This window comes from Crassostrea angulata, chromosome 1 (genome assembly GCF_025612915.1).
Source record: "Crassostrea angulata isolate pt1a10 chromosome 1, ASM2561291v2, whole genome shotgun sequence".
NCBI classification, from domain to species: Eukaryota; Metazoa; Mollusca; class Bivalvia; order Ostreida; family Ostreidae; genus Magallana; species Magallana angulata.
This window is the reverse complement of record NC_069111.1, coordinates 25,137,910-25,159,515: the sequence shown is the minus strand read 5'-3', so window position 1 is coordinate 25,159,515 and position 21,606 is coordinate 25,137,910. Positions and strand designations below refer to the sequence as shown.

Sequence of the window (21,606 nt, the reverse complement as noted above, 5' to 3'; positions counted from 1 at the left end):
AGTCTTCTTGTTTCATGGCGCTGATGAATGAATGATAAAACACAAGTAAAAATCCAGGTAAAATCTTTGACTGAAAGCAGACTATAATTGCTATCACAACACAATTCACACCTATTGTTCTATACCCAATTATCAAATGTGTGCAAAACGGGAACACACCCAAATTACCTATCTACCCTTTGAAGGAAGCAAGGGGTAGTGTCACTTTTGTAATCAACCAATTAACACTACAACGCTAGCCCTTAGGCATTCACCTGACCGCTCAGGTAAGGTCCACGCGGAGCTAAATTTGTGTGTACACTGCAACCACTTCAAGTTACCAAGAGTGAAAAACAATGAAATATGTATAACGGGACCCAGGTTTTAGTTCCAGAGATCAAGAACTTTGAGAGATTGGAGTTTGAGAGATCTACAGTAAATTTGCTTAGTTATATAGAGGAAAAAATTCGGGACTGTGATTTCACTTCGAGAGATCAAGAACTTATAATGATATTAACAAAAATGCGTTGCTCACTATTATATTTTCTCATTATTTTAAACAAAGCTAGGGAATCCTGGAATTAAGTATGCATGTTTTTAAAATAAGGGATCTACAGAAAGGGACATTGCTTTTTGGTAATGAATAATATCACCTATTCGAATAATATTCAAACAGTTGTCATATTAAAAATTTCAAAAAATCATTGAAAATAATGCCTTGTTTTCATTCATACCTGCAATAGTCTTATAGAGTTCATATACTGTCGTCATCACATTCATCTTGCTAACTGGCTATTATGCAACAGCAATGAGATTCCCTCACAAATTCTATATTTTTGTTTAATTAATTAAACTAACAGTAAAAATCATATACATGTAGAACATGCACATATGTTGTATTATGTGCTATTATGCAATTTCCATACAATTTTTTTGCAATTTGCAAAAGAAGTCTCTGTGTTAATCATACAGCAAATATGCACAGCTAACAGGGAAAGTTAAATACATTTTGGACGAAAAAAAAAATCTTTTTGTGCACAGATACTGGACTGCCTCTGTATGGTCAGTAGCCAAGCCGCCTTCTGTCAATTTCCACGAGAGACTAGCGAAGATTTTAACAGGACTAACGAATAAATGAATCTAAGGAGTTGCTGTATGTATATGTACATATTCATCTTGCACGAATTTCGAAATAATATATAATTTTTTATAATATAATATAATATAAAGTAATATTTTCTATTATGTGTCTGCAACTCATCTATGTCTTGAATATAAAGTTTGTACGGAAGACCTTACCAGTAATTGCTCACAAGAGATCCAATGTAGTTTTGATTATATTTTCTTTATTATCTCACCTTGTTCAAGGGTCACATCCTTACTTTAAAACAAGAGACCTGGCCTGGGGGCAATAAAATTTAAATGAGCTCACTTTTGTTCTCAGTCTCACTTTTCCACTCTATATTCCATTCGTAAAAGTGAAACTGAGATGAAAAGTGAGCTCGTCTAACTTTTATGGCCCCAGGGCCTGGGGCCAAATTGCTCACATCAGCAACAATAGCCATCACTGATGAAATGAGCTTTAGGGTATCATAACTTGATAATTTGGTAGAGTAGATCTTGTTTATTCTCATGTTAAATAAATACTTCTCTATTTATTTTTATGTCAAAATTCAACCCCCTCATTGTGACCCCAATAGTGATCAGGATCTAAACAAACTTGAATCTACTTTAATTAATGATGCCAAAGTCTTCTGCTCAGCTGAGCTAAAAAATAAGAGCCCTTTGGCCAAGAATGCTCTTTGACCAAAACTGGTGAAGGACTTCTGTAGAAACAGCCCACATTCCAAACAGAATTAGCAAATCGCACAAATGGCTAAAGTTTGAGCTCTCTGATCCAAAAGCTCAGAAGTCTGAAGACCTAATTTGCAATGCCCAATAAACTTACAAAAAGTAAACTTATAACTTAATAAACAAATGTGTGCTTTACCCAATAGACTTAATCCAAATATATGTGGTACATCGGCATTTAGAAATGTAGTTCTGTTGGATCCATCTGTGTTGGCTCTCTCGATACAGCTTTTCTGGGCATCTCCCCAGTAGATGGTCTGACTCTTCACATCCAGTGCTATACCATTAGGCCAGCCCAAGGAAGTATTGACCAGAGTCTCACGCCAAGAGCCATCCAAATTAGCTCTCTCTATTTTTGGATTAATTCCCCAGTCACACCAGTATATTTTTCTGTAAAGTTAACAAAACATGACATATATATTAGTATTTGAAGGATTGTTTAAAATGTTATGCAAGAAAAAGGCCAATCAAAATGAACTCAATCAACTTTTAACATTTTCAGCGTCTAAGTTCAGGCATTCAGTATGAATTTTAAACTTGTATACATGTACTAGAAAAATTATAACTTTAGTGGAATTTAGGGGAAGTTCAACTCATTTTTGGGGTATGCATGATGCAACTTCCTGAATCGTTCTGAATCTGTCAAAATGTAAAACCCACATGTATTTTGGAGTACCAGTACTTATGTTTACTGGCAACTTTTTCTCTCAGAAGCCATATAAGGCATAATTTTTCTGATCTAAAATGTTTATCTAAGCATTAAACTTTTACAAGTTCTTTAATTAGTTATCTGATGAGAGTCTAGTTAAACAATTAATTTGATTAAAGCTAAATAGTTAAAGCAATTTTTTGATTTAAGATCTTAAGAATTCATTTTATTTATTCATAGATGGGGATTCAAAAAGCTCTACTGCATTTACATATACTACCTTCCAAAAAAATTAAATCTTACTTGTAGAAATATGTATATGTTTATACTGAATATGCAAAAATGTGCAATTAGGGTAATCAATTTTTTTTGTTATGCATCATAATTTCAAGTTGTCAGAGGCAAAATCAAATGCTGCTTTTTTAGGGGTTAAAGAATAACAATAAAATTACTTGTTTTTTACGTCTACAGCAATGTCCCTGGGTTCGTAAAGATGGTCAGTAACGATTGCCTTCCTGTTCCTCCCATCCAAGTCAGATACTTCTATCTCTTTCTTTCCTGTGTCTGTCCAGTATAGCTTACGATTTACTGCATCAATGGCTATTCCATCTGGGCGTGGAACTCCAAGAATCAGATTCTCTAAGCCTGTGAAATTAAAGTAGTGACTGTCTGTTTACGACAATTTTCAAGGAATCGGCAAAATACTGGTATATTTATTAAAATATTAAATAGTAAAAAGTAAGTAGAGGTATAATAATCTTTCTTGATGGGCCAAGGACAATATGGTCATGTCTAAACTTAGATTTAATCATAAGTCAACCATTTTTTTAATTGCAGTGTGAGTTAATATTCTTATAACTTAATATCATATTTATCAATTATTATGGATTTACTTGTTGACTTGCTCCATGAAATTAATGCACACAATGCAATTTCATAACATATATTGAATGTAAAACATTATAAAAATTGATAAAAACATTAGCCATGAATTTACGTATCCTTAAAACTTTAATTTTCAGTAAATCCACATATATTAATGCCTGAGAATATCATTGATAAAACAGTTGTACTGGTACCTGCAATATCTGTGAATATCACTGATACAGCAGCTATTACAGTTGTACCTGAGAATATCACTGATTACAACAGTTGTACCTGAGAATATCACTGATACAGCAGCTATTACAAATGTATCTGAGAATATCACTGATACAACAGTTGTACCTGAGAATATCACTGAGGATATCAATGATACAACAGTTATACCTGAGAATATCAATGATACAACACTTGAACCTGTGAATACCAATGATACAATACATGTAGCTGTACCTGTGCCATCAAGGTAAGATCTGCTGATGAACTGCTGTTCATTGTCGGTCCAATAAATCTGTTTTTCCACAGGGTCAAAGTCCACAGCGATGGCACTTTTGATACCCTGCACTGGAACAGAATGGTACTCAAAGCTGGACAGGGACATCAGATTAATGGCATGTCTCCGAGCAAACACTAACACATCTTCATCAACTGCCATACAAAAGATAAATTTAAGTACAATTAATATGTATTCTACATACATGTAGCTGTATTAAAGAGCTACCAAGTTAATCTGATTTATTGAATAATGGTAGGATAATTCAGAATCTAGAAGAAATAATGTGGCTCTTACCACAGTCTGTCTCATCAGTTCCGTCTCCACAATTATCCATGCCATTACACACGATTGGCACACTGATACATTTTCCGTTTCCACACTGGAAGGAGGCCGCACCATTACATTTTGTATCATTATAAGCTGAAAAGTGTGAAGCACGGGTTTAAAGAATAATAAGTTCACAAATCCACTTCAACATCTAATTGCTTTATTGTATACTTATCACAATTCTAACATGTCAATTACTGTTACAAAAATTGTAATTGTTAATTTTAGAAATGGTAGTATTTTATGCCGGATTTTTAATTGAAAAATTACCTGGTAATCAAAAATAAAAATATAATACATATTTAGTTTAGCAAAGGGGGACCAACTTCTATTTTGCTCTACAGTAAAAGTACATATAGAATATGATAGGAGCAGTAAAACTTTGGTATTTTGAACACTAATATTTTTACTCTTACTGTTTTTACTGTATAAATGGATAGAATAAACCCTTGTTTGTCCAACACAAAATATCTCAAATTGCTTTGTCAATTATCTAACAAAGTGTTTAACCAGGTATCAAAGACAGACTGAGTGCAAAAATGATTAATTTTTTGCAATTTTTGCCAAATTTATCGTCATGGACATCTCAAACCCATACATATTTCAAAGTCATTTGACTATTTCAAGGGAGATAACAAAGTTTGACTTGATCTTAATCATATTTCATGATCATTCATCATTTGCATAAAACTGCATTACAAAGAATTCCAACAAACTAAAACCATCCAGCGAACAGAGCAATATATACATTTACACGTAGATTGTAAGGATTCACTTATAACATTACTACACATACTGCAATTCCTTTCATCGCTGTTATCTGGGCAGTCATAGTTTCCATCACACCGCTTTGACTTAGCAATGCAAAACCCTGTGTCACACTTGAGCTGCTCGCTGGTGCACTGTGCTATAGCTGTTGTTAAAAAAAAGAAAAAAAAAAGATAAATCTTCCCATTAGGCCATTTAAAATGAATAATTAGATTCTCATCCTGATTTGCAAAAAATATGGAGCGGGTGATCGGATTTTATTTTATCATTTTTTATTTGTTAAAAAACACTTAATTTGTTCACCGTTTATGTTCTAGAGTTAATAACTGCTCTATTCTTTTAAGTTGTTAATGCTGGTGTGAGTACACAAACCCACTTGTAATCTTTAATTCCATGTTATTTTGACTTAACTATTAATGCATGAAGACATTTGTATTCTTATGATAACAAATATGACTGGAATCCACACATTTAGGCAGGATGAGAATCTAAAAATTAATTTTATGGGGCCTTACTGAACATTTTTATTATCTACAAGTTGTTCTGTTAAGATTAAAGGTTTTTAAGGAGGCTGAATGGTCGACAAATTAACCATTACATAACAGATCTATCTAAAATTTTAAGATATGATTTGTTTAGCTATAAACTGTTAATATATAGTGGAGCTAGAACAAATCCTTCTATTTCACCATTAAAGTTTGCCATGGGCAATATTTTTATATAGAGCTCTCCTGCTAAAGGAGATCAATATACTCTAAAATTGGCCACAACCATTGAGCCTTCTTATAAACAATCATCATACTTTAGAATCATTACAATTCAAGGTGACTCTATTCTCCCTCATCCATGATTTTACATCCTCAATCAATTATAAAAGAAAGTTATTTATTCATTCATCATAAAAATCAATGCACAAAATAACATGCCCATCATTAACCTGTGAAAAACTGACTTGTAATGATTCAACATGCAGCAATCATGATAGCTGAAGGCACCGGGTAGGGAAACTTACTGCAGTTGTTTTCATCTGACTTGTCCTCACAGTCGATGTCTCCATCACACACCCAGTTCGTGCTGATACAGCTGCCATTCTGACAGGCAAACTCATGTCCACCACACAGCTGCTGCATCCCTGAAACCAAAACATATCCAGGGCTGCAATTCATGTCATGGAAAACATCAACAATATTTATGCAACAATTCTTTTGTAACAGTATAACAGTAACCAAATTTTAACCATTTCATCTTCAATAAAATATTACCGGTATTTAGAATATTTAAGAACCAGAGCTGCAGTTTTACATGTTATTTTTTAGCGCAAATATATTTAATAATGAACAACAAGCCAAGGGGCCACATCACAACAGTAGCCATAAATCCGATCATATCAGCTTTTCAGTATTAACAAGGCAGAGTCTAATTTTTTCTACCCTAGATATTTCAATGAAATTTCTCGCATGTAGTTTTACTACTACCGGGATATACCGGTAATTATTTTAAGATAACAAAAAAAAATTATATACCACCCAGATTTCCTTGGGGGTTGTCTCCAAAGTTAACACTTTTTACCATGGGACCCTTTGGGAATTTGTTGAAAAAACACTAAATTTTCACCATATTTTTATGTTCCAGGGATAATATCAAATTTGATTGTTTTCTTTAAAAAAAAAAAAAAGGCATATTGTGGTATACATTGGCCTATAAAAATTAATTTTTTACAAATAACACTTTTAAAATGCTAAAATAATTCTCTCAATGCTCTGTCAATAAATTCTTATTTTTAAAATTAGTCGCCACCTCGAATAAATTAGCTAATCATACATTTTTCTTTGGCTTTATGCATAGTTTAAAATACTGGGAAACAATGAAGTGTAAATGCTATTTCAGCATTTTAACTTTTAGAATTCATAAAAATTGTAATTTTTCAACTTATGAACCTTACATATAATATTAGTTTTGTATAAAAATACAATTCAGAAGATATTTATAACTGCATGTTTGGCTGCACGAAAAAAAAAGATGCACAAAGTGATGCGCCCTTGGACTGTACTCAGCCTCGTTGAATATAAAAATATCTGGACAATTAAGTAGATCTTGTTTAAAAGTTTATTTAAATTTTTCTCCATGTTTATCGTAGAGCCACTTTTGCATTTTAGTTTTCATGAATATTTTTAAAATGTTTTCTCTATAAATTTCTATTTTTAAGATTTAAAAAAAAATGCCAACAAAATTTTCATTATTCTAAATTATCTCCTCTGGACAGATGGTGTGGTCCTTCATTTTAAACAATATTGAATCCCCTTTCCCCAAGAATGTTTTGTACTAAGGCTGCTTGGCCCAGTGCATGGTTATGGAGAAAGGTAAAATTGTGAAAATTTACAGATGGACAGACAGATAGACTATGGACAATGTTTGATCAGAAAAGCTCACTTGAACCTTTTGTTCAGGTGATTAAAAAAAAAGGAATTCTATTGGGGTATTGGTATCAAAAATTTTAAATATATGCAAAATGAGACATAAATTCCAACATTTTTTTATTGACAATTTACTGAGTGCTATCAAGTCATTATTCTTTCAAAAGAGAGTACTGCTTTGTGCTGCAAAAATTATGTTGCACATCATTTCTTACCACAGTCCATTTCATCTTCCCAATTCCCACAATCATTCTTCATATCACATTGCAATGCCATTGAAATACACCTTTTGGAATGTAAGCACTGAAACTCATGTACACCACAAAACAACTGGTCAGCATCTATAGGAAATTAAACACAAAGAACAGTTTTTAGCATCATGTGAAAGCTACATAACAGCTGTGGTTCAATAAATGTGAGAAATTGAATTAAGTATCAAAATAATGCAGCAGAGAGCCTTGCTTCAAACATGAGTAGCTATGAACAATTCATAGTCTGGTACCACAAGACTTACGACAATCCTGCTCATCTTCTCCAGCAGAACAGTCCTGGTCTCTGTCACAGCGCCAGCTGTTATGGATACACATGCCATCTCCACACTGATACTGATTGGCTCCACAGGTCGTAGGCGAGTCAGCTGTTCAAAAAAATTCATAGAGTGATATTTACATTTGCAAAGGTTTCCTTATTTGAACTATAGATTAGTGTAAGCGTTAAATTCTGTATGAACTTTTTCGTGACATCACAATGATCATAGCACGCACTTATCGCTGTCACTTGGATTATTGTAAACATAAAATTTAGGTTATTTTAACAGTTCTGTACTATTTATCTTTTTCAAATGTACCGGTAAATGTAAGTAAAAAACAGTAATGTTAAAAAGTTCACCTGGATACGAAGTTGGTTGGTACATGATCAAATCGACTGAGAAGCCCTTTGGGCTTCACAGGATTTGAACACGTGACCAACCAACTTCATATCTTGATGAACGTTTAAGATTGCTATTTATTTCTTAATTGACCTTCTAATCTACTAGTACATGAGGCTATCACATTAGATATCATATGAACATGGTAAGAAACACTGCCCAGTGGGTTCATTTAACTTCATGGGGACAATGTTTGTGAATTGCAAATCTGTTAAAGACAGTGACATGACCTTGTTGATTTGCTTTTTACATTGTATAATATAGATAACTATTGACTGTTTTATAATTCACATTAAGATTGTTAATTCGTGGGTAAGGAGTACTCCGGAAATCAACAAAACTAACAAAATTTGAGCCCCCATAATGATTCATGATTCCAAAGTTTATACCGATAACTTGTATCTATAAACTTCATTTTCTGAATCAAGATCCCGAACAATTCTTACAATGACAGTCTCCTTTCCATTAACATATTTTTGATTACCTAACATAAATTTTCCTCAAAACTTGCTAATAATTTATGAATTTTTCCAACTTCCTCCTCAGATTGGATTGAATTTGATCCACTGTACTATAATTGGTAATATATATATTGTTATTTTGTTAATATAATAGACTTTTTAATGACACCCTTTACTGCCATTAGTAGAGTAAATGGGCCACCTACAGCAGATTTCATCCGATTTGTCGCCGCAATCATCATCATGATCACACTTCCACTTCTGAGGAATACACTTGCCGTTCTGACACTGAAACTCCTGGCTTGTACAATTTTTGGTCAATACTGTGCCTATTAAAACAATACTAGTCTTTAAACACAATTTCGTCATTATATCAGTGACATAAAGATAATGCTGATTAATTAATTATTAAGCATAAGTAAAGGCAAGAACATCATTGCCACTTGATCATCATTATAGACTGTAGTATTACAGTATACAGGGAAATATTCACCCACATAATATAGTCAGCGAATTTAAGACTGGGAAAATTCAAATGTTTCAAATTATCTCTCTTTAACATAACTGTGTCTGGCAAATTCAAAACGAGGCGAAATGAATGATTTATTACAGCATATCTGAAGGTAACTACATGTAACTACTGATGACAATAAGTAATTTATCATTGGGTATAAGTTAAGAACAATTATATTTTTTCAAATTTACGGTTTATTGTAAAATCCTTATATTAAACAAATGTAATGTAATCAAGGAAAATGCCTTCCTTAACAAATCAAAGTACCTAAGTACTGATGGGAGTTGACTTTATGGATAATTATTTATTTTGAAATCAACCAAAATGTTATTTCGCACGGCAAGTAGTTTTTTTAGCTGTATCAAAACTATACACATTTTTATCTAATACCGGAATGAATTCTTGAGCTTTTCTGACAAGAATTCCAAAACACAATAGAAATCAAGTTGAGTAATATTCATATACAGAATTAATTTCATCAGACAATGCATCAGTAAACGAAATATTTCTGGAAAATTTTAAGTATCCGTGCAACATTGAACTTTTGTCTTGTTCATGCTCGGCTTTCTCCATAAATCTCCAACAAGCAGCAAGACTCTCTGCTTATCAGAGATTTACGGAGACAGTCGAGCGTCTGGTTGATGAACTCTGGTGTAGAAACACATACGACTACAAAATTGTCTAAATTATTTGTACCATTTAAAATCTGACTATTTTCAAGCTACTTAAAAATAATTTTCCTTGAAAAACAATGCTTCTGAATACATTAAATCTAAGTTATCGGTTATTTTCAAGTACTACCGGTAAGTCTTGCCAGCGATTATGATTTGTGCTTTCGTCCAAACACCGTTTCTCTTCCAGCTTGCCAGAGTAGCTGCATAGGAGAGTTCATAAAAATCAACTCCCAAAAATTACATAATAAATCCCAATTATTTTCGAATAGGGTGCGTCTTTTAACCCCAAGGAACCCCAAGGAACCCCAAGGAAACCCCAAGGAACCCCAAGGAAACCCCAAGGAACCTCAAGGATACCCCAAGGAACCCCAATGACAAAATCAATAAATTTTAATACCCAAGGGGTCTTATTGGACTTCAAGGGTCACCTCTTAGTACCCCAAGGGTACCCCAAGGAACCCCAAGGAAACCCATAAGAACCCCATGGAACCCAAATGATAAAGTTATTAACCAGTGACACCCCAGGGGTCTCATTCGAATCAAAGGCTCACCCCAAGGTACCCCAGTGATAGAAATTAATAACTATTTATACCCAAGGGGTCTCATTTGAATCCAAGGGTCACCTCGTAGTACCCCAAGGATACCCCAAGGAACCCCAAGTATACTCATTAGAACCCCAAGTAACCCCAATAATAGAAATTAGTAACTAGTGATACCCCAGGAGTCTCATTATACCCCTATACCCCCACAAATGAAGTTTAAGGGGGTATATTGGTTTCACCCTGTCTGTCCGTCTGTCCGTCTCTCTGTAGATGCAACTTTGTCCCCCCCTATAGAAATTTTTACTACTGCATGGAACAGTCTGAAAATTTGTACATATGTTGATCACCATCTGAAGATGTGCACCTGTAAGTTTTTTAGGATCAGACAAGATTTAATGATTTTATGGCAGTTTTCATTTTCCTCATTCTATATATTGTTCACTGATGTTGAAAAGTAAGGGAGGTAATCCTTACAGATTTTATTAATTAATTTATAGCATTAATATACCCTAAAATATATTTATATAAATACATTCAAATGGAGGTTTTTTGTCTTTATGCGTTAACTAAATTTATCTTTTATAAGTATTATATCAACTGACAATGCAGAATTTTTGTTTGTCAATGATAAATTCTTAGGAGCTGGCTTAATTCATTTGTCCCAAGGGGGCCATTATCTGAGCCATGGTTTAGATGGAGCATGTGTGTATGGAAAATTTATAATCTGTAAAATGGGCAGTGGCTTTGGGGCTAATTTAAAAGGAAATAAATAATAACATTATTAAAATAAAGAAGTGAACTATTTTTAGAAGTTGTTTAAATTTATTAGTCATGCAAGTAAATTGATGAAGTGACCCTATAGGGAATTTAATTTAAATTATAGATTTAAAATTACTGATATGATTGTAGTGTTTCCGCAATTTTAAAATTGTTTGTAATATTAAATTTTCTTTCTTACATATTTTTACATAGTATGGTAATTATGGTAATGTTTTGGGAGTTTATTAAATTTAACAAGCCTGTCAAAGAATATCATATATAAAGTCCTATGGGATCAATTTTCTGATATGGAGTTCCATTGTACCATAGCAGAAAGTGAGGAAAATTTGAAACAACTAACTGCATCTGATAAGACTCTTATTAGAAAGATATTCAAAGTTTTATCAACAGAAGAGCATTGCTTGGCTACCGGTATTTCCATTTACTACAAAGGGTGGGATTATTGTCATTTTGTTGGTTTTTCATTAAAACAATTAAATAAAAAAAAATATCATCAGATACATTAATTTGTAAATATATTACTGTTATACATATGTATTTAAAGTGATAAGTACCCCAAAGAACCCAAATGAATCCCAAGTATACCAATGAGAACCCAAAGGATACCCTTGAGAACCCCATAGATACTTCAATGGTGGAAAGTAAATTTGATGACCAAGGCCGGTCTCATTAAAAATCAAAGGGTCACTCCTGATACCCCAAGGATACCCCAATTATAAAAATTGATAACTATTGATACCCCAGGATACTCATTGGAGTCCAAAGGTCAACTATTGGTACCCCAAGGATACCTGTAGGAACCCCAATTGCAAGGTACCCAATTGATAGAATTTAATAACCACCCCAATGGTTGTACTGTAAAACATATTACTAATAAATACCCAATTACTCAATGGAATATCATAAAAACATCTGGGCAACCCAAGGAACACTTGTGATACCCCAATACATACTGGTATGATAAAAATAATGTTTCTCCTGACTTAAAATATCTGTTCACTTTGGATGAATTTAACAATTAGTGTTGTCAAATCAGTTGAAAATCATAATCGAGTACCGTTAATCAGCAGAATTTGTTGTCTCTTACCAACTGATGATCAGCCAATATTGAATCAGTAACAAATTATATCAAATTCATGAAAATAGGGCACTAAATTTTATGTCACCACAAGGAAGTCTGCAATTCTTCCGGTGAACCATTCATATGAACACTTAATATGACAATGTTTCTTCGGTGAAATTTTCAAATGAAGTGGAGAAAGATATTGTTCAGTTACAAAGACCCAAACTTGTTTTACTATTGACATAGGGGGTGTTACCCTTATTGGAGTACTTTTGAGAAAAGACAAGAAGTGATCATGGAAGTGTGGAGTGGGGTTATCTCCCCTTCGTGGGTACAACACAATGGATTGACCCATTATGCATGCAGAATGTTCACCTGAGAGGCACCAAAATACCTGTTAATTGCAGGTAGACACCCGTTGTATATTGGTGGTAGCTCTTGGACAGGGATTAAAGGGCCAACATAACCCTTTACATGTATACACAATGGCTTCACCATCACTGTTGCAATATATTTACCAACACCTACATCTCCTTGTTTATTGGTAGACAACCCTTGTGAATTTTGGGTGTCTTCCCACTTTGCTATAATTCTGAAATTTTTATGGGTGACTGATTTTAGCTAAGTGGGAATGGTGCTCAGGTAAGGGTTTCAAAGAACAAAGGAAATTAATTACAGGTAAATTATAGTCTGTTCAATTATTGACCTTAAGCAAATTTTTAATAAAAAAAAAATAACAGGCAGTTTTTTGAGATTATGTTTAAAATAAAGTTAAAAAAATTAATTAGATACTTGTAATAGAAGTAAATTTTGATAATTAACCAGGGTTTGTTATATCATGATTGATTGTACAAGCTAATTTTTATTTCATGTAAAATTACTCAATATTCATTCTTTTGAGGAGAAGGAAAACTATGACATTACTACCCCTTCTATGTCCCTTACCTTGAAAAAATAAACATTATATGGTTCAAGTTTTGGGCTGTTGATTTTAATAATGAAAAAAACTATATATGTTAATTTTATAAGAAATGCAGAGGAATTATCATGTACATCATACAATTTGGCTATAGTGGTTATGATATAAAAGAATTAAATGCTCAACAACATGCATGTACATTTAGGACTACATTTTCAGACTGATGGAACTATTTCAATATTTTACCCCTGAAATTCAGAAAAATTCTTGTAAAAGGACTATATATATGATATGGGCCTAAAATGGCCCCCTAAAATGAACATCATCATTTTTCTTTGTACAGATATATATGTGATGTTTTTACATAATGTTCATTTTGATTCAACTGCCCAGAATTTAGAAATATGACATCGTAAAGACAACCTTTTCCTGCCATTTTTAGCATAAAACAGCTTGTTTTCAAGCAGTTTTTCTTTCAGAAAAAATAGAGAGCATGCTTGAACAAACAAAATATTTTAATCAGAGATGTATCTAGCCAAGGCTAATAAGTGACAAAAAAATGTTCCCTGTTCAAGCATGCCCTCTATATTTCCCATTCATAAAAAGATAAGAAAAATGTAAATTTTTGACTGATTTTGATTGAAATATAGAAATAGCGTCACTTCTGACATCATTTTCTGCCAGTGAGTGCAAAAAAATAGGTGAAAAATAAATTTTACATCAACTCTTATAAAATATAACATAACATATTATTGTACCTGAAACACTTTAAAAAATTGCGAATAATGGGGGCCAAATTTAACTCATATCATATATATAGTTCTTTCGTACTTCAAATCACCATCTACCAGTTGAAGTGGGAAGATGGGAAGGTATCCCATTAAATGAAAGATTTTGTCCTCTCTGTTACAAAAAACGTATTGCCGATGAATTTCATTATATTTTAGAATGTGATGCAATATCACAAGTCCGAAACAAATTTATAGACAAAAATTTTTCGGCTAGACCAAATGTGTTTTAAAGTATTACATATTAGGGTATCCTTGGGGTTGTATGGTGTATCAAGAGTTATAAATCTGTATGATAAGGGTATCTTTTGGAGTTCCTTGGGATTTCTGTGGGGTTCCCTAGGGTTTATAGAGGTTTTGAGTCCCCAGTGGTATCAAGAATTTTTAATTTGAATTATTAGGCTATATCCTTGGGGTTCCATTGGGTTTTATGGGGTATCAAGTTTTATGAATCTGTATTATAAGGGTATCCTTTAAGTTCCTTGGGGTATCCATGGGGTTCCGTGGGATACCTAATGGTGTCTGGGATATCAAAAAGCCTTGAGGGTGTATCCAGAGATATAAAATTGTGTTATTAGGGTATCCTTGGGGTTCATTTGGGTATCAAAAGTTATATTACTGGGTATCCTTGAAGTTCCTTGAGGTATCCATAGGGTGTGTCAGGGAAAACAATGGGGTATCTGTATTATTACTATTAGAGTACTATTAGGGTATCCTTTAGGTTTCTTGGGGTACCCATGGGGTTCCCTGGGATACTTTGTGATTTATCTAGGAATCAAAGAGACCCAAAAAGTATCAAGAGATATAGTGTATCCTTGGAGTTCCATAGGATATCAAGAGTTATAAAATTTATATAACCAATACATCTATAAGAGTATCCCTAGAGTTCCTTGGGGTATCCGTGGGTTTTGTCTGAGATACCAATGAGTCCCTATGGGTATCAAGAATTTAAATTTGTATTATTAAGTTATCCTTTAAGTTCCTTGAGGTATCCTTGGGGTTCTGTGGTGTATCAAGAGTTATGAATCTGTATTTGTAGGGTATTCATGGAGTTCCTTGGGATATCCCTGGGGTTCCCTGGGATTCTTAGAGGTGTATCTGGAATACCAATGAGTCCCCAGGGTTATCAAGAGTTTTAAATTTGTATTACAACGTATTACGGTATCCTTGGGGTTCTATGGAGTATCAAGATTTATGATTCTGTATTATTAGGGTATTCTTGGAGTTCCTTGGGATATCCATGGGGTTCCCTGGGATTCCTAGAGGTGTATCTGGAATACCAATGAGTCCCCAGGGTTATCAAGAGTTTTACATTTGTATTACAATGTATTAGGGTATCCTTGGGGTTCTATGGAGTATTAAGAGTTATGATTCTGTATTACATGTATTAGGGTATTCTTGGAGTTCCTTGGGATATCAATGGGGTTCCCTGGGATTCCTAGAGGTGTATCTGGAATGCCAATGAGTCCTCAGGGTTAATAAGAGTTTTAAATTTGTATTATTAGGGTATCCTTGGGGTTCTATGGAGTATCAAGAGTTATGATTCTGTATTATTAGGGTATTCTTGGAGTTCCTTGGGATATCCCTGGGGTTCCCTGTGGTTCTTAGAGGAGTGTCTGGAATACCAGTGAGTCCCCAGGGGTACCAAGAGTTTAAAATTTGTATTATTAGGGTATCCTTGAGGTTCCTTGGGGTTCTATGGTGTATCAGGAGTTATAAATCTGTATTATTAGGTTATCTTTGGGGTTCCTTGGGGTATAATTGGGGTACCAAGGGTAAGGGGTGACCCTTGCACTCTAATGAGACTCCCTTGGGTATCAATATTTATTCATTTCTGTTATTGGAGTATCCTTGGGGTTCCTTGGGGTTTCCTTGGGGTTCCTTGGGGTTCCTTGGGGTTAAAAGACGTGCCGCATCAACTCTGTTTTTTAATATCAAAATTAAACTTAAACTTAAAACCTGGTGATAAAAACCTCTAGATAAAAGACTTTTCAGTGAGTGAGATATAAATGTAGTTGTGATTCTAGATATCAAGAGTTAGGTTAACAAATGAGCCCTTCATTGTTTTAAATCTGAAATAGATGAAACATTTTATATTATGTATGCACTTAAGCTTACCACAGTTGATTTCATCACTATTGTCTGAGCAATCGTTATCACCATCACATAACCAAGATTGCTTCACACACCGGTGATTTTGGCAGGTGAAATATTCATCTGGGCATGAGGGTCCTAAGTTTTGGAAAGAAAAATTGAGATCAGTGCAGATGCCTAAAATTAAGTATTTCCTCTTAAGCTTTTATGCAATGCAGAAAGCCATATGCCACCATTGGCAGCATTCACAGAACATAACTTAGTTGAACTACACACTGTTTTAAACTCCATAAGCTCAGATTTTCTTTGACTGATCTTTTTTAAAAATAAATTTCAAATTAAAAGAATGATATAAAAATATTAACATATATGTTATTGTTACATATTGCAGATACAAAAAGTATACACTATGGTACATGTAATGTTAACTGCTGACAACTAACCCGTTTTAACAATGTATCAGGTTTATATTACCATATTTGATCAAACAATAGTCTGAAGGAGATAAAGATGGACATGCACATGAAGCTTTAAGGAGGCTTGATGGTCAACTAATTAGCCATCAGATCTATCAAAAATTTGAAAACATGATTTGTTAAGCTATAAACAGATATATTAAGCTATATATTAGAGAGTAAACAAAAATTTCATAAATTTTACATTTTAAATTAAAAATTGGGCATTATATGTAAAGCTCAACCTCTACATCTAAAGTAGATCAATACAGTCTAAGAATGGTCACAACCATCGATCCTAGCTCTTAAAGGGATCCTTCATTCTAACACGCCACTATATATATAGCCTTATATGTTCTTACCACAGGTGAGTTCATCGCTGTTGTTCCCACAGTCGTTGTCCTTGTCACACACCCAGTGGTGGGGGATACAGATACAGTTACCACAGGAGAACAGGTGGTTGGGGCACAGACACACCTCAGAATTGCCACCACTCGTCTGTGGCCAAACATGATCTGAAAAACAGACACAACTATACCTATAGCAGCTTTAATTTAGCTCCTGAATTGAGGCCAGACAAGACCTTTCTTCCATTATTTTCTATGTTTCCTTATCTCTGCATTGTGAAGATTTTAACATTTTTTTTTTATGTTGTATGCAGTGGGTTTTTTTTCTTCACCGATTTGATACTGGGAGCTGGGGCCCTTTCAACTGGGAAAAATAGTGACAAAACAGGTAATTTTGAAAAATTTGTTTTTATTGATTACGATGAAACCTAATTACTTCTATCATTTATTCAAATATGTTAGACTAATGTACCAAAAATTTAAGCCCCAGTACACCCTATGAGACAAAGCTATTGTTATGAAGCATCATTAAAAGAATTCATATCATGAATTTCATAAACCTATAGGCATCTTTCATTTACTAGATCTTGACCTTAAATGAAATTGGGAATTTTCCTGAAATTGGGAAAATAATAGGAAATTTCCAATTGGCACTGGGGCCGAATTTCGGACCCAAATCAGGCCCAAAAAACACTGATATGAAATATTAATAATAATTCTTTTTTGATATAATATTTTTTCAATGGATAATATATGCTAATACTTTTTTTCAATGCATTCATTAGTTTCATTTGCATGCTATTATAAGAAAAATCATAATAATTCTTTTTCGATATAATATTTTTAATATATGCTAATACTTTTTTTTAATGCATTCATTAATTTCATTTGCATGCTATTATAAGAAAAATCATAATAATTCTTTTTCGATATAATATTTTTTTCAATGGATAATATATGCTAATACTTTTTTTAATGCATTCATTAATTTCATTTGCATGCTATTATAAGAAAAATCCAAAACTACAAAATTAGTCTGGTAATGTACACACACGTCAAAAACTGAGGAATGTCTCGTGTGTCCTTAAGTAAGTCCTTTTACTGAGGTTTTTAGCTACAGAGACACAAAAAAGGAGGGGGCATGTACATATGGAAAGGAAACTGTAGCAAGGACTGCACCTGGAGAAATGTCAGAGCTAGATGATAAGGATCAAAGATTTGCTATACTCTAACAAGCTAATTTATGTGCCCATGAAGTGTTTATCCTCTCTAGGATAAATCCTCATCTTAGAGTATGGAACATGCCTACTTGTGATGGCCTGCTAACTACTTAGCTACATGAACAATTTGTTTAGAAAAACAAAATCGTCAAATGATAACTTTAAACGTGGACTTACCAATGAAAACATTGGCAAAATAGCTCGTCAATGTAAACATACAAAATGAACAGATCTTATAGGTCAACTCTGAATGTGTGGATATAACATTGAAGTTTCAAAATCAGACTCCATATTCTCCTCTAGACTAGCTTGTTGATGTGAGGAAGATGGTTAGTGTGTGTTATGTAACACAGGAGTCAACTATTTATATCAGAAATTCCTCTCTCATCACTCTGATACAGCCTGCATGGTTATCAACCACTACACACAGGCAGGTTAAACACAAATTTAAAAAACCACCCTGCTCATTATCTACTTGTTACACAGCAGATTGTAAACTAGGTTTCGGCTCTAAATAATTCAACTGACATACAGTAATATTTAAAAATACATTTAAAATTCTATAAATTTGTACATCATGCAAATCTCATTAAAAAAAATAACATAAATTTCTCCGTGCAAATGTAAAAGTATAGCTTCCTTCAATGAATTGTTTTATCAGGGGATATATTTATGACAACTTCATCAGATAAGTCAATCATTTAAAACTTTGACTTTTTTGACCAAAATTATAGATTCTTTTTAAATTGGAATAAAATTTGTCCGAAAAATATGGTTAATCATGATTGGAAGAAAAAGATTTTCTCTCACCACTGTGGTCAGACCAATCTGAATATGATGCCAGATAGCCCATTTGGAAGAGCACCTGAATAGAGATTCAGGGGGCCCTGGGTTCAAATCCCAGCCTGGTCCGTCATTTCTCCCATCCCATTACATTTGTTGTAGCATGCCAACCCCTGGAACTGACAACTAGGTTATATCTCCTCAAAAGACCATGAGGTGATCTGGACAAAGATCATTTCTAAGGGGTCCCAATTACCGGGGTATCAATTATCAAACACATTTAAGTTGTCCTTAATTATTGCTCTTATGAATTTTGTACAGTCACATGTATAACAATTAATACTTAATGTATTCACCATACAAGTAGTATGTATATATGGGGAGATTTGAATTCTATAGTCAGAGATTTCTCTGGGTCAGTATTCTGCAACTCATTCTTCACCTACAAGGTATACTTATCTCCTATAAGGCAATCAAATAATTATCAATGGAAAATCAATGAGTTTTCAATGATTTTGTGTAAACCATCACGTTTCCATTAATTCAGCATTGAGAGATGACATCATTTAACTGGTGCAAACTAATATGCTTAAATTTCAATGGTGTTTCAATGTACTTTCACCAAGTTTCACTGTGTTTTAACTGGAAACTGGAAATTAATTCAATGTTTTTTTCTTGGTAGACAATTATAATGCCATTTAATGGGATATATTGGTAACTGGAAAAGCGATGGTGTTTCAATGGTCATAATAAACTGCAGAAATAATGGCGACATTGCTGATTTCCATTGTTTGAGTAACTGTATACATAACCATGTGCAATGAGGCATGGTTATGTTATTATTACTATAATCAACTATCATGTTAACTTGAAATGTTTTTCTTTTTTATTTCATAAGAAGTAGCTATTTGGTCACGCATAAACAGTTTGTCTATATATATACAGAACTGTATAAAGTTAATGTACAAGGCCTCAAAACTTGGAGAACTTTCATTGCAAATGCGCTGAAGGAGCAATTAACATTTTCAAGAGTGATTTTTTTATGAATTGTTTTTCAGTTCAGTTTAAAGTTTAAAATTATTGTTGCATCTATGTGGACCATTTTGTATGAACTCTCTTTTGTTAACGTTAAGTTACATTTAGATCTGATGCAGCTCAGCTGATTTGTGATGCACCGTAAGCTCAAACACAGCATCCATTTGATAGCCTATACTGTACTGCTACACATGCCTATATTATAGCACACTAAAAAAAAAGTACACTTACCAATAATATAGACACACAGAACAAGTGCTGTGGTCAAACTCTTCATTTTACATATCCTTTACAGTCACAACATTTCTCCTTTTCAGGCTTTTGTGTACACAACACACAACAAAATTAAAATGAAAGAAAAAACTAAGACGGACAGATTAGAGATTCCCGGAAAGTTCTACGCAGTAACTGAGCGGATCTAGTTTGGGGGGGGGGGGGGGGGGAGGGGGGGGGGGGTGGTGAGTAGAGGAGGGTGGCCGGACCCATTTTAAAAATTCACATAGTAAATTACCGAAAATATGCATCGGAACCTGGGCAAATTTAAATATCCCTGGCGGACGTAAACGATACTGTATCGCATAGCCCCCTACTGAACTCCGTCACTTTCGGGAAACTCCTCGCCGTTTGAGAGGTCAAGATGAAACATTTCACAGGTAATGCATTTTTGATAAAGGTAATTAATACATTTTTTTTCAGACCGCAATAGCCTTTATGCACTACTCTTCATGATAACGTCAAATCGCTCATGCCGACACTTTTGCCTTATACAGCAGGCACGTAGCATCAGGGGGGGCCAGGGGGGGGCCTGCCCCCCCCCCCCCACTTTTTCCTCACAGGAACAAATTTTTTAAAATTTACATATAAAAAAAATGAATTAAAATGGAGTTGGCCCCCCACTTTTTTGGAAGTAAGTAAAAAATTGATATGAAAATAAGGAAATGAGGAGTCAAATTGAAGTTACCCCCCCCCCCCCCCCCCCCCCCCCCCACGGATTAGGAATTTCATGATTTGGAGGGAACAAAAATTTGGTAGAGAAGAAATTTTTTGGAAGTATAGTTTAGTCTCCCCCCCCCCCCCTCCCCCACGGATTAGGATTTTGAAGATTTTTGGAAACTTTAAATTTCTTTTTTTTCTTCTTTGCTTGTCAAGATTTTTGGGATGGGTCTGGCCCCCCCCACTTTCAAAAACGATGCTACGTGCCTGTACAGGGTATAGATATATCCGGTATATCCATATCTGTTAACCCTCCCGCATTGCGGGAGACTCCCGCAAAACGGCCTAAAAATCTAAGATCTCCCGCATCCAACCTATCTCCCGCGCGGGAGACAAATTTCTCCCGCAATCGTATTTGTCTTCCCCTATACCCCCCCCCCTCCCAAATTCTGAATCTTTACATGCAAATTTCAACAACCACTGCGGGTTTTTCTCTGATTTTGAGCTCAAAAAGCTGCTGTGTAGCTTGAATATATCAAAATCCATCAAGTACTGTCTGCCGTGATCATAGTATGACATGTTATAGCCCAGTTGACTTTTTACGATTACTTCCGGTTTTGACTTAAATCAGTTACGTATTTAGTTATGCATAGGCCTTATAAAAAATAAGTGAAAAGCTTAAAACATCTTGATTTTACTCTGTA

At 34.1% G+C, this 21,606-nt stretch overlaps 1 protein-coding gene across 2 annotated transcripts in view; it reads right to left on the bottom strand.

Moving 5' to 3' along the window:
- Nucleotides 1-20,331, bottom strand: part of LOC128167239 (low-density lipoprotein receptor-related protein 4-like) — a 76,781-nt gene extending 56,450 nt beyond the window's left edge. The window contains exons 1-12 of one of the 2 annotated variants that reach the window (XM_052832837.1): nucleotides 20,201-20,331; nucleotides 16,947-17,099; nucleotides 16,154-16,267; nucleotides 8,962-9,084; nucleotides 7,881-8,003; nucleotides 7,582-7,707; nucleotides 5,965-6,084; nucleotides 4,981-5,097; nucleotides 4,152-4,277; nucleotides 3,815-4,009; nucleotides 2,932-3,124; nucleotides 1,970-2,220 (exon numbers count right to left, since the gene is read on the bottom strand). In XM_052832837.1, the coding sequence (XP_052688797.1) occupies nucleotides 1,970-2,220; nucleotides 2,932-3,124; nucleotides 3,815-4,009; nucleotides 4,152-4,277; nucleotides 4,981-5,097; nucleotides 5,965-6,084; nucleotides 7,582-7,707; nucleotides 7,881-8,003; nucleotides 8,962-9,084; nucleotides 16,154-16,267; nucleotides 16,947-17,099; nucleotides 20,201-20,246 (1,687 nt within the window). In that variant the 5' untranslated portion in view covers nucleotides 20,247-20,331. The remainder of the gene's footprint in view (nucleotides 1-1,969; nucleotides 2,221-2,931; nucleotides 3,125-3,814; nucleotides 4,010-4,151; nucleotides 4,278-4,980; nucleotides 5,098-5,964; nucleotides 6,085-7,581; nucleotides 7,708-7,880; nucleotides 8,004-8,961; nucleotides 9,085-16,153; nucleotides 16,268-16,946; nucleotides 17,100-20,200) is intronic. The other variant, XM_052832847.1, reaches the window with a different exon arrangement.
- Between the last annotated feature and the right edge of the window lie 1,275 nt (nucleotides 20,332-21,606).